The sequence below is a fragment of the Exophiala viscosa genome, assembly GCF_022695815.1.
Source record: "Exophiala viscosa unplaced genomic scaffold EDD37scaffold_3, whole genome shotgun sequence".
Classification (NCBI taxonomy): domain Eukaryota; kingdom Fungi; phylum Ascomycota; class Eurotiomycetes; order Chaetothyriales; family Herpotrichiellaceae; genus Exophiala; species Exophiala viscosa.
In genome coordinates, this window is record NW_026944355.1 from 1,747,429 (window position 1) to 1,759,258 (window position 11,830).

At 52.7% G+C, this 11,830-nt stretch overlaps 6 protein-coding genes across 6 annotated transcripts; 2 read left to right on the forward strand and 4 right to left on the reverse strand.

Annotated features, from left to right (window-relative positions):
• Positions 1–139: 139 nt before the first annotated feature.
• Positions 140–817, forward strand: EDD37DRAFT_335007 (uncharacterized protein). Its single transcript, XM_062811629.1, has 3 exons — positions 140–357; positions 490–640; positions 695–817. Exons 1-3 carry the CDS (start codon positions 277–279, stop codon positions 757–759), a joined length of 297 nt encoding a protein of 98 aa, XP_062672115.1. The 5' UTR covers positions 140–276; the 3' UTR covers positions 760–817.
• Positions 686–2,355, reverse strand: EDD37DRAFT_334999 (actin cytoskeleton-regulatory complex protein end3). The gene has a single exon (XM_062811628.1). The coding sequence runs from the start codon at positions 2,148–2,150 to the stop codon at positions 912–914; it is 1,239 nt and encodes a 412-aa protein (XP_062672116.1). The 5' UTR covers positions 2,151–2,355; the 3' UTR covers positions 686–911.
• On the reverse strand, positions 2,351–4,364 carry EDD37DRAFT_626740 (uncharacterized protein). The gene is made up of 2 exons (XM_062816323.1): positions 4,191–4,364; positions 2,351–4,142 (listed from the first exon to the last, which is right to left on the reverse strand). The coding sequence occupies exons 1-2, from the start codon at positions 4,253–4,255 to the stop codon at positions 2,552–2,554; spliced, it is 1,656 nt and encodes a 551-aa protein (XP_062672117.1). The 5' UTR covers positions 4,256–4,364; the 3' UTR covers positions 2,351–2,551.
• A 1,006-nt stretch (positions 4,365–5,370) lies between these two features.
• Positions 5,371–6,769, reverse strand: EDD37DRAFT_335090 (endonuclease III). The gene has a single exon (XM_062811630.1). The coding sequence runs from the start codon at positions 6,696–6,698 to the stop codon at positions 5,388–5,390; it is 1,311 nt and encodes a 436-aa protein (XP_062672118.1). The 5' UTR covers positions 6,699–6,769; the 3' UTR covers positions 5,371–5,387.
• An 11-nt stretch (positions 6,770–6,780) lies between these two features.
• Positions 6,781–7,828, forward strand: EDD37DRAFT_626743 (peroxin-4). Its single transcript, XM_062816324.1, has 2 exons — positions 6,781–6,918; positions 6,979–7,828. The coding sequence occupies exon 2, from the start codon at positions 7,111–7,113 to the stop codon at positions 7,687–7,689; it is 579 nt and encodes a 192-aa protein (XP_062672119.1). The 5' UTR covers positions 6,781–6,918; positions 6,979–7,110; the 3' UTR covers positions 7,690–7,828.
• A 218-nt stretch (positions 7,829–8,046) lies between these two features.
• On the reverse strand, positions 8,047–10,753 carry EDD37DRAFT_648668 (chitin synthase; the record flags this gene model as incomplete). Its single annotated transcript, XM_062818045.1, has 3 exons — positions 8,047–8,480; positions 8,536–9,214; positions 9,266–10,753. 3 exons carry the CDS (start codon positions 10,751–10,753, stop codon positions 8,047–8,049), a joined length of 2,601 nt encoding a protein of 866 aa, XP_062672120.1.
• Positions 10,754–11,830: the final 1,077 nt, after the last annotated feature.

Here is an 11,830-nt window from a genome sequence, read left to right on the forward strand (position 1 = left end):
TGTCTGTTCTTCAAGTCTCTACTTTTTGCCCTTCAATATCAAAAAATTTGCCAAGGCTGAATGAAGGTTAACTCCGATTGGTCGGTACCTTTTTCGCCAGCTCTTCCCGCTGCCGTTGCGCAGCACGAGCAGAGCTTCGATCAAGCTTGACCTTGTTTGCGACCACTACCAACACACATACAACGTCGTGCAGAGAGACCAACAGGTCTTTTGGTAGGGCGCTTATTCCTAGGACTGGTGTCTGCGTACACTAACACTCTCATTCGACAGTTCACGATGTCAACCGACAATGTTCCGGGGCCTCCCCTACCTACACCGAAGTCCAAACCAGCCAGCGAAGCACTATTGAACGAAAAGGTACATTTCCAGCCCCCGTGAAGAATTCCGGCAGGCCTGGCAGGCATACTTCGCGGGCCCTTCACACGAGGGTGGCCGGAAGACTGCGATCACCAGCATGAAACCAAACAATGCTAATCATACGATATGTAGTGGGATCGTGCGATCTCTGACTTGGTGATCAAGTCCGGCCTCGGGTTCTCTTTCGGCGTTATTTTCTCAGTCCTATTGTTCAAACGAAGAGCATGGCCTGTGTGGATCGGAACTGGTTTCGGTGCTGGAAGAGCTTGGGAGGCAGCTGATGGTCAGTCGCGTCCGCAATTATGAACACCAGTAACATATCTTAACAACCCCTTAGCAAACTTCAAGAAAGGAGACACATTCATGACGGACGGTTTCCGGAAAGTACGGACGGAACGATAGTCGCTGGGTGCGGGGAGGAATGGGCAGTGTTGTTTATCGAGCGTTGCGACCCGGAGGTACAATTGTACAACATGTGCAGAGCACCTCTCCTGGGAGGTTCAACTGATATCTTATGAGCCTATCCGACCACATCCTCCTGGACATGTGACACCTCACTTGCTGGACTTTTCGTTCTCAATCTCTCGCCGGATGTTGTCCAATTCCGACTCCCGCTTCCTCAGATGCGATTCCAGCCCGTCAATCTGCTCCGCAACCAGTGCAAGATCGTCTCTCAGTCTTTTGAGATCACCACCTGACTTGTTGGCACTTTCCGAATTGAGGTCGACGTACTGTCGCTGCTTGTATTCCAGCAACTGTTGTGCTTCTCGCTTGACCAGAGCCCAGTTCGTTTTCCCAGGCTGTCTGGGGCCCCCATTCTCCTGTCTCTGTTTTCGCCTTCGGTCCGAAGCTGCAATCGCAGCATCATGTTGACTCTCCAGCTCGCGCAGCTCCCGCAACAGCCTGACCTTTTCGAGATCCTCGTCTTCTACCACATCGGAGAAATCAGTGCCTTTCGGCTGATACGCCGACCCGCCTCTTCCGCCAATGCGACTCAAATAAGCGTCTCCAAACTTGGCTTTCCGCCCCGTAGAGGTGTCCTCGTCGTATTTGTTCGGTCTGTTCCGCATGCTATCAATCTGATAGTCGATCTGATTTCCCTCAAAGCTCGATCGTAGACTGGGAGGCACGATTCTCGGTATTCTGTACCCCTCGTGCCGGTAGTTGAGAATATGCAAGAATGCCAAACAAGCATCTTTCGATATAGTGTCCCGTCCACTCGTATTGACCAAATTCCACGCACTCCTGACATCTGTGTCCGGCACGTCCAGACTCGAATACAGGCTATGTAAGCTGTCGAAGCTGATTTCGCCTCGCCGGTCTTTGTTCGCCGAGTATATCTCCTCGTACTTGCGCTTGTCCTCCGGACTCATGTACCAATCGAACCCATCTTTCAGACCAGCGTCTTCTTCGTCATCTTCGATTCGTTCAAACTGTGACCCCTGGTCACCGGACAGCGCACGGTTCGCTGCGACAAGGTGCGCTTTGCTCTCCGGCACAAGCCAGTCAGGCAGTGTCTTAGGGACGTCCTGGTACTCGCCGTTGACGAGATCGAAGATCAGGCGCATGGCCACGCAGAACTCTTCAAAATCCAGTTCGCCATCGCCGTCAACGTCCGCGAGATCCCATACCCGCTCAAGCTGGTCGTCGCGCAGTTGCGAGTTACGGAGGACGTTGGCGGCTGCTTGATTCGTGAGGCGCGAGTTTGGTGTCGCGGGGGCTGATACAAGTGATCCAAAGATCTCCCAGTACCGGTCGATTTCCCATTTCTCGATTCGCTTTGTTGCTGACATCGTGGTGGATGTAAAGTCTCAAAGAACTCGGTGTGTTCGATCTGGGCAATAAGGATGTGTGCTCGCGGCACGCGGTGGGCGGTTGGATTGGGGACAGCCAAAGAAAGAACTATGCTACTGTATGCTGACCGCTCAAATAAAACACAGAAGTACAACGAAAGAGGGGCCTAAGCAGCTGTGGACGGATCTTCAATTGTGAGGGCGACGTGGATGCGGGTCGTAAGCAGTTCGAGTGTGCCTGTGAGTGCTCCGGGGCTGGAGCTGCCAATGACGCCCGCCAAGCAAGGCTTGTTGGGAGCTGATCTAGGTAAGCTTCACCCTTAGAAGTCGAGGACGTCCGTTATGCCCTGATCTGGAATAACAATACAGGACAGAAGAGGACTACGGCTGTGAACGTGCTATTACCAAGATATTCTCTCTGTTGTTTGCACCCTCGGAGCACTTGGGTCTCGCGACGCATATGTAACCACACCTTCCCTGTTCTGTCCAAACTGTACGCTCGTCGCGGTGATCCGAGCAGGTAAGTGGATTTGGGAGCAATCCGTCAGGGGTCCATCTTCCTGTAAGCCTAGGATGCGTCTTGCATTGTGCTCCTCGATGAGCATGACTCTTTCTGCAACTCTGGCTGTGAGCTGTGAGTCCCACAGCCCTTCTCGGCGATTGCTGGCGCGGAGCAGTCGCAGTGCTTGACGACGTATAACTGGATCGCGGCAACGTGCAGACGCCATGTACAAGTGTGGAATGACCCCTGAGGACATAGTAAAGGTAGGACGCATCACTTCCTCTGGTCTTGGAAGCAGCTTTCTGTCTCGATGTATCGTTTTCTCCTTGTCCAAAGGCGTCGTCGATGCGATGAATGTTCCCACCGAAGATGTCGACGTCGAAAGCGAGCTCTGCTTGACCGCATCGGATAGACGAGGTCGCTCAGCAGTCGCCTGCGCCGTGATTGTCCTACGCAGATACATCTCTGCCCACTCGGTTATCCGCTTGAATCTACTGGTGAATTGATCGAAATCACATTCTTGTGGAGCATTCAGCTGGATATATGTTGCCTCGATCATGATCCTGAGGATCAGATGTGCTGGATGGTCTGTTGTCGTCTCTGAGGCTAGAAAACGCTCACAAGCGGCTGTCCATTTTCCGGCAAGATCTCGAGATTTTGTAAGCGTCGCAGCAAGCAGTGCCATCTTCTCCTCCTCCGCCGACATGGTGCTATCCGGGATCATCATGGTATCTTGGAACAGCCGTAGCGTATAGTACTGGAAAGCTTCAAGCGAGCGAACTGCTTCCCGCGTCGAAGCGAACGTGTCCGGAACGGGAAAGCCTTCTGGAGGAGAACTCTGCGACAAAGTCTCGAAGTCGCCTATCTCCAGAGCTTGACATGCGGTTCGATCAAATAATCCAGCAAGTTGATCTCGTGGGATGAAGCCATCTCTATATCGTCCACCTTGTTTCAGTATCTTCATGCCGGACAACACGTGCATTACAGAACTCCTGGGGTGGCCCATCAAGGTCTCTATTGCCGCAAACAGAACGCAACTTGCCAGTGCAGTGTCGAACGCGCTGGGGCTCGAAGAGTCCATTTTAGTGATGAGGTTGATAGCCTTGCCATATTGATGTAGAGCATACTGATTGGTTGAAGCCGAAATCAAGTAACCTTCGTGCAGCTTCCCAAGCGCAACCATTGCGTGCCGTAGGGCGGGCTCATGATGAGCCATTGGCAGCAAGTACTTACCCCATAGGTCGGTGTAAGTCTGGCCTGGGATCTCGGGGACACTTCGCTCGTGGAAAAACTCCAGAGCTCGCAACTCCTGACAATCGGCATTCGGATGACTTGTGAGTTGGGATTGTAAATGTCCTGGAGTATAATTGATGAATGTCACGGACGCACCCTGCCCGGCGGACGGACTGCTGTCGAATTGGCACTCATGACCACTTACTCTGCATCGCTGGCACTTTGGGCGAGCCTCGTCACATTTAACACGCCGTTTCCTAATCCCTTAGCCACGCCACAGCCGGCCTGGAGTTGAGTTAACTTACTTGCAGGTACTGCACCCATTCCTCGAGCGGGAGATACCAGACCGTGTCCGCACCACAACTTCCATGTAGCTGGCCGACTCCGTGAACACATTGTCAGGAGCTCGCCGCCAGGAGGGGTTTGCGCAGTCATGAGTGTTCGAATGCAAAGACGCGTTATGTCATGGGGGTTTAAAGTTGAGGCGGTGTTGATGCCAGTGCGTACACAGCAAGACGGCACAGGATCCATACCTACTGCGGCTCGTACCGACACCGAATCTGGATAGTGTAAGTCATCCAGCCTTGCACAGCCTTCCACCAGTGTTACACACCATACACCGCCCTGAATACGCGAAAATGAATACGTCTCGAACCCGTGTATGAAGTTTCATGCATGTATTCCGTAGGTCCTTCGCCCATGCCCACAGCATCTGAAGCAAAAGAACCAAAGTCGTCCAAGATTTACATTCATACCCACGCTCCGGACCTCATGATGAAGAACAATGGAGTCATTGTATGCTCTCAGGAACTTGGGCATATCCGTTCTCGTAACAATTGTCTCTACGGCCCTGTTACTTTCGCCTGTTACCTCATTACCACATACTCAGAAAGGCAACGCCGTGCTCGTCTGCCAACTCAAAACCTGATATATTTGGAAGAATTGATCAAAGAGGACGAGGACGGGCGGATTTGACGCATCTTGCAGTCCAACAGGCTTCTGAAGTGGAATGAATAACGACTCCCGCATCGAGAGACACTCATCAACTCAGGCACAACAGGGAAGCTCGTTTCCAGGAAAAGTGGCGGCGTATGTCTGCTGTAGCTTCTCAGGGTTCCACCGATATTGTTCCTTCTTGTCATTCCAGGATCTTCCGCACACACCAGTATTGCATCAGCCTTTGAAAGGTGAAGGTCATCACCTCTATCAGTATAGTTGTGCTGGCTCGGCCTCAAGGCACCCGCCGTGGTGACGCTGTCTGGTACTTATATCGTCGATGTACTCCCTGCCGGACGGTGCCACTCCCTCTGGAAACAGGCTTGCAGCCTCGCAAGCACAAATCGAGACAGCAACCAGCCACCGCCTCCATAACACCTTTGAGCAGCCAGAGTATCATCCCATCGCAGCCCAGGCTCTCAGCAAGGAAGCAACGGGCCATCATAACGCTTCGAGACAGCATGCCTCATAAATTTCACACCGCCTGTAACATAGCTTGTATGGAGTCAAGAATCAAGCAATTCTTCCTTCACCTGCAAAATCTCCCTTTCCTCCTCTTCCTTCTTCACCACTTCAACTCCTTCCTCGATCTTGACTTCCACCTTCTCCTTCTTGACCTTTCTGGTTGTAGCTTTCCATCCCCTGATCTCAGCCTTACACAACCCCGTCCCGGCCAGATCACACTCTCCACATCTCCTGCCCACAGGCAAACACACTGTCTGACCCAAGCCGACCAACATCTTATTGATCTCATGCCATCGATCCTTGGGCAACCATCCTTCCAACCACGCCCTAGTCTCCTCAGGCGTTTTCGTCTTGTGCCACCCCCAGAGGTTCGTGATCCGATGAACATGCACATCCACTCCAATACCCTCATCGACTCCCCAAGCAGCAGACATGCACAGATATGCCATCTTGGGGCCCACGCCCGGCAGGCGGACCAATCCCTCTATCGAGTCTGGTATATCCGAGTTATATTCGTCCCTTAGAATCGTGGCGACCAGCTTGATAAACTTCGTCTTGTTATTATGAAATCCAACTTTCCCAATCAGACTGTCGAGATGCTTGGGGTCGCACGCAATCATATTCTCAACTGTCAAAGTTGACTGTTGGATCTTCCCATCTTCGTCCGGAACTTGCGGGACCAACTCCGCATGTAGTCTTTGCATGGCCGCCGCCGTGACTGTATCCTTGGTTTGCGATGACAACATCAACGCCGTGAGCGTATGATACCGCTTCTCCCGCGGCGGAGCAGTTCTCCAGAACAGGTCTTCGCAGCCCATCGTGTCGACAGGCGCGGTAGGGTTTCGACGCCGCATGGCCTTGATTGTATGGTATATCTCATCCCAATGCGAGGGTGGCACGACCTGAACACGCCCGGACGGTGAAGTCTGCCTTCTTGCAGGTATCTTGGGCTTAGCTCTTGCGCGGCCTGGAGCCGGCGGCTTTGTATCATCCTGCTCGTCTCCTTCATCTGCCTCTTCTTCCTTTGTTCGGCGAACCGGTGTCCAAGTCGACTCATGTTCCGTCTTGACAACGGACTCCGTTACAACAACCGGCGTGCTGGAGCCATACTTTCTCTTGCGACTGGCGCGCGCCGGCGTGCTCAAGCCATCCTCGATGTCTGGTGTGCCTCTTTGTGTACTGTCAAGATCTGACGGCGATGATACCTCCTCTTTGACCTCAATTTCTCCATTGTATCCTAATGCGAACGAGGCGATCCGTTTGGCACTCCTGGTGGTTCGACCTGTGCGCGCATTCGGCGATATCGCGTCGAATATCCTAGTAGTCTCCTGCGAGATCTTGGATGTCCGCATCTTGACTAAGCGACGCACACCAACAAGGATACTAATAACATAGATGAAGGCCGCGCAAAAAGTGCCGTCTCGATTATTGACCCCTGGGCGCAGACGGGCTAGACCCCTGCACTGCACTTTATTCCCCAGAATTTTAGGTGTCGATCGCCTCGGCTAAACTCGAGCTTACATTGTCCGATACGAGGACGACTGACAACATATCCGGGACGACGGACTCTAAGTAGGTACTCAGCTTGCTTCCATTCATTGCATCGAACTCTCGCTCAAACAGACCACCAAGTCACTCTTGCCTGCGCCTACACTAGAGCTACGAGATAACCTCCCCTCCCTCCAGTCCACCTCCAATCCCACCTGCATACCACCGCCGCATCGCAGTCTGTCCTCAGCAACTTACACCTCTTCGCGCACCATCATGTCCTCCTCCCGCAGCCGCGACAAATCCTCCTCAACCAACGCTCTCAAACGCCTCACCCACGAACTCCAAGACCTCGACCGCCAACCCTGCGAGTCAACCCTGCACCTCGGCCCAGCCACAGACTCGGACCTCTTCACATGGGAAGCCGTGCTCAAAGGCCCCCGCGAGCCATCATCCCCATACTTCAACGGTCTCTGGCTACTCTCAATCTCTATCCCACAAAATTACCCTCTCGCCCCTCCCAAGATCCACTTTGTAACACCGATATGCCATCCTAACGTACACTTTTCTTCCGGCGAGATTTGCTTGACGTTATTGTCCGGCGAACACTGGGCGCCAACATACACGCTTGCCACAACACTAGGAGCCATCCAGCAACTGCTCACTTCTCCGGGCCTGGACAGCCCGTTAAATGTCGACATTGCGAACCTGTACCGGGAGAACGACAGCGTCGGCGCGGAGGGTCTGGTGAGGTTCTGGACGGGCGAGAAGAGGTGGGCTGGTGAAGGCAAGGCTGGGTGGATCACTGAACGGAGGCCTGGGACTGGGGGCCATCTTTCTGAATCGATACACTGATTTATTGTAAAAACACTGTTTGGTCTATTATCGTCCTCTTTTTCTGGTCAGAGCGCAGCGACGGACTCGAAACGATCGGGCGCGAACACTAGAGTTATGGTGTTTGGGATCATGTATCGACGTTAGGACGTATCGGACATAAACATGGTTTCTGGGGTATTATACATTTATTATTCTGCCTTTGTGGCTATCTTTCTATCTATGAGTATAATGACTCTTGGAAACAACACCATGCTTTTCTATTATACGCTCCAACGCTACAATCAAACAACCACGAGACAACTGCCTCAGGGCGGAACAAGAAGACGACGCTGTCTGTCAATGACTGCTCTCGTCCGTCAGAACTCATCTGGGCCCTCATGCATGCGAAAACCGCCTTCCAGAGGGTGACGCAGCCGGTTCGGGCTCGACGATGACAGGGAACGCGGCAAAAGAGACTCGCCTTGCAGTGGCTGCCGCTTCAGGCCCGAGGATAACCGGAAACTCTGCGAAGGACACCCGCCTTGCGGTGGGCGACACTGTCGTTTCAGGCGCTGAGACGACTGGGACTGCATCGGTCCGGACGGCAATAGCGGGCACCGTAACAGTAGGCACAGAGCCACTCCTGTCCCGAGCGATCACGGCAGCTGCTTCTCCCGGCACAGCAGCGGCGGGTACGAGGGTCTTTTCATCGCCCGGACCTGCGGTAGAAATAGGTATTGCTGGAACTTCCACGGTCGGGATTGTGATGGCTGGATCCTTAGCATTGGCAGCAGCCACTGATGTGGCCGTGACGCCAGACATGCCCCATACTATATCGCAAGTCAGTAATCGTGGTCACTCGCACGATGGGAGCGAATGACATACCTTGCGACCCGACGTTGCGGAGGACATTGAAAAACGTCGTCATAGAGATGAGTGGCGAAATGAACTTGTTGATACAAAATCCCAGCAGGAGTTTATGCGCCCTTACCCGCAACGGCTTTTCGATGATGACATTGACGACGTACCACACCAACGGCAACTGGCTGACACACAATAGCGGAATGAGCTTCATAGTGTCGAAGGTGCCACGAAGGACTTCCTCAATGATGAACTTAATCAGCAATATGGTGTTGCAAAAGCGGTAATACACCATGCTGAGACGCAGAATTTCGACAAATGCCGCACAGCGTGTGATGGCGATCATGTTGTGGCCCATCATGTAGAAGTAGTTGTTGAAGTAAGCGTTTGATCCCCATCTCCGGCGCTGGCTGAGATAATGTTTCAACGACCGGGGCGCCACGGTCTCGCTGACCGCTTCCGGCACGAAGATGGTGGTGAGTTTCTTGCTCTGCGACAACATCGAATACGTCAGACGTCGGTCGGTGCCCAAGTACTGGACCTGATGATGGAGGACGGGCATGACGGTAATGGCTTCGGCGTACTTTTCGATGGCTCCCGCACATTCAGGTCGCACTTTGATCATGGTGATACACCCCGGAAGACAGCTCACTTTGCCCCAGAAGTGTTCAGCTCGGCGGCGCACGTATTGGCCGAATGTATACTGTGCCGCGGTTAGTTCAATCCCTCGAGGTCACGTCTAAGACCTGCTTACCTGAAATTGCTGGTATAGATTCCACATCGACCACTCATAGCCAGGCTCTAATTCAACAAGAACCAAGCCACAGGCGGCGATGGCGCTTTCCTTTCGAGCAAGCGCATCGGTCAACGATTTCAGCGCGCCAGGGTGTATTACAGAATCTGCATCCGTACAAAAGACCATGTCGAACCCTTCAAACACGTAGTCCTCTGTCAAAAGTGGTAGAAGATGCTCCCAGACCTCATCACGCAAGAGTCTGGTGTACAAAGGCATACTCTCTCGCGGATAGTTGAACAGATCGTGCGCGAGAATCAATGAATCCTTCTTGCCACCATTCCTCTTCTTCTCGATCACAATGACAGGCACGTCTTCGATGAAGCCCGCATCGACCACGAGATCGCCCAATTTGTGTTTGAAAGAAACGTACGGTCTTTCAAAGCTGGCAATCGTATGAGTGAAGTGCGACTTGATATCTCGGGACTTGCCATCCAGCACGACGCACATGATTTGCCTGTGGGGTTCGACGCCATTGTCCCGTAGTGAGAGAATGCACTTGACAATCTGCTCCTCACTCTCGGAATATGCCGGTATCAGTGACAGAATCCATTTCGTTGGCACTTCCTTAGGCGGCTTAAATAAATGATATATCGCGCGGCATAGCATGCATGTTGGAGAGAGGACGGACGACAAGACGTCCTTGCTCTTCACCAAAAGGATGAAAACGAAGACCCATGTCCCCTGATGACCAAACAGAGCAGCGAACAAGCACCCCGCGTTGAGCCCGATGATGGTACCGAAGAATAGACAGCGTTGAAAGAAGAGATTGTTGGGTGATAACTTTCTTGCGGGATCCTTTGGTTCGACGATTTGCGGGTACTCACTTTTCACACTAATCGTGGACATCGTTCTCATACTCTTTGGTCTGATGGTGCCACCAAAGATTGCGTCGTCGTAGGCCGGCCATGTCTCGGGGTCGGGAATCCATGTTAGGCCCTTTGGATTCACGATATTGACTGGCAATGAGAAATTCCGTACGCGTTCCGGGAGTGTAGAATCTCGTCGACCTGGACTAGCACCGTGAATGCTTTTCACGGAGCCGTCAGAGCTGGTTGAGGGTGGCAGTTCATTACCGTCAGCGAACGGATCGCTGAAGAGGAACTTGCCCTGCTGTTGAATGGGCCGGATCTGATCATCATCCTCATCGAGAGCACCGAGAACAGCTTTCTCCGGATCGATTTCATGTGGGCAAATGTCGTCCTCTCCAAGTTCGGCATACAGCTCCTCGCCGCCCGGTGAAGGGGGGGTTCTCTCTGAGCTGGCATCATCGTGGCGCTGTTGTGGCTCCACGACTCTGTCGTAGAAGCCATTTTGAAAGCTGTCGTCTTGCGGAAGAGGAGTGCCATGGGGTGTCGGGCTCTCTCGCACTTCTGCAATAGGCAGGAGGGGGCCCCTGCCAGGCGTTTGAAGTGCGTTTGGGATGTATCTGTGCCAGGGGATGGGCATATCCAATGCTTGAGCGGACTGTGCCTACTGCACAAATTGTCTCCAATGCTGCACCAATTCCATAGAGCTGCTCTTATGGCTTGTCATGCGGCACGCGATAGAATTGAGCCCGGCATACGTGGATGAGAGTTGCACAACCAACACGTTTGTGAATGAAGACGTCTCTGCGAAACTCCCAATTCGCGACCTCTGAGAACCCAAACCCACGCCTCAGACGCAATGTTTGAATCAGTAATGTGTGTGGCGTTTCGCTGGTCCGTCGCAAGATGCTTCTGGAATTCGGTAACACGAGGGGGATATACCCGGTCGAATCACGCATCGTTCCAATGGGAATTGCCAGGCCTTACCTAATGCTGGTGGTTGGGATCATTGTTATTGATTGGCCCTAGTCGACCATTGCACAGAGTCTCAATAGGCGGATAGTGTGGTATACCCAGTGTTGTTTCCAAGGGTCACGAGAGCCTGACTCCAGCAGGCATCGAGTGCGCGCTGCAATAGGCCGCCTACACGTCAAGTATGGCATCAGCCCCAGTTATTGACGGTCGCTCTAGAGTCGACTGGCTTGGCCAATATTTGGTGGTGCATTTTGTTCGAACACAGGCCAACATGAGCCGTTTTTTTTTTTGCGATGACAGTTCATACATGATGCGGCGAGGTTCTGCCAAGCTTGAAGAAGCAGCTTTTGTGCAGGACTCATTGGCTGGGGCTGAACTTCAATTATCAAGCTGAGCCACTAGTAGAACGCCGTGCGTAAGGTTGGTCCCAGGGTGATCAGTGCAGGGGGCCGAGCTCAAAGCCTGGCCAGTATCCAACAGTAAACGAAAACGAACTCAATTCGAAGATTTTCTCCGTTACTCCAGTTCTAATTGCGTCACAAACTTCCATGGTCTGGCGAGATTTGAGTATGTTTGCTTGTTTGTTGAACTCAAAGGTAGTTGTAGGATCCAGAGGCTGTCATTGAGCTCCGATGTCAGCAAAAATCCACGATTAGTCCGTAGAGTCGGGAATTTCTGTGTGCACGGATGATGAAGGCTCAAGAACCGCTGCAGGTGATTGCCGTCAACACTCGCCGAGGTG

What these genes read in the sequence shown, in the direction of transcription:
- EDD37DRAFT_335007 (XM_062811629.1), top strand. Translation starts at nt 277, where the DNA reads ATGTCAACCGACAATGTTCCGGGGCCTCCCCTACCTACACCGAAGTCC. An exon ending in AAGCACTATTGAACGAAAAG is followed by an intron (nt 358 to 489) that starts GTACATTTCCAG and finishes TACGATATGTAG; the next exon opens with TGGGATCGTGCGATCTCTGA. An exon ending in AGCTTGGGAGGCAGCTGATG is followed by an intron (nt 641 to 694) that starts GTCAGTCGCGTC and finishes ACAACCCCTTAG; the next exon opens with CAAACTTCAAGAAAGGAGAC.
- EDD37DRAFT_334999 (XM_062811628.1), bottom strand. Translation starts at nt 2,150, where the DNA reads ATGTCAGCAACAAAGCGAATCGAGAAATGGGAAATCGACCGGTACTGG.
- EDD37DRAFT_626740 (XM_062816323.1), bottom strand. Translation starts at nt 4,255, where the DNA reads ATGGAAGTTGTGGTGCGGACACGGTCTGGTATCTCCCGCTCGAGGAAT. An exon ending in AATGGGTGCAGTACCTGCAA is followed by an intron (nt 4,143 to 4,190) that starts GTAAGTTAACTC and finishes CTAAGGGATTAG; the next exon opens with GAAACGGCGTGTTAAATGTG.
- EDD37DRAFT_335090 (XM_062811630.1), bottom strand. Translation starts at nt 6,698, where the DNA reads ATGCGGACATCCAAGATCTCGCAGGAGACTACTAGGATATTCGACGCG.
- EDD37DRAFT_626743 (XM_062816324.1), top strand. Translation starts at nt 7,111, where the DNA reads ATGTCCTCCTCCCGCAGCCGCGACAAATCCTCCTCAACCAACGCTCTC.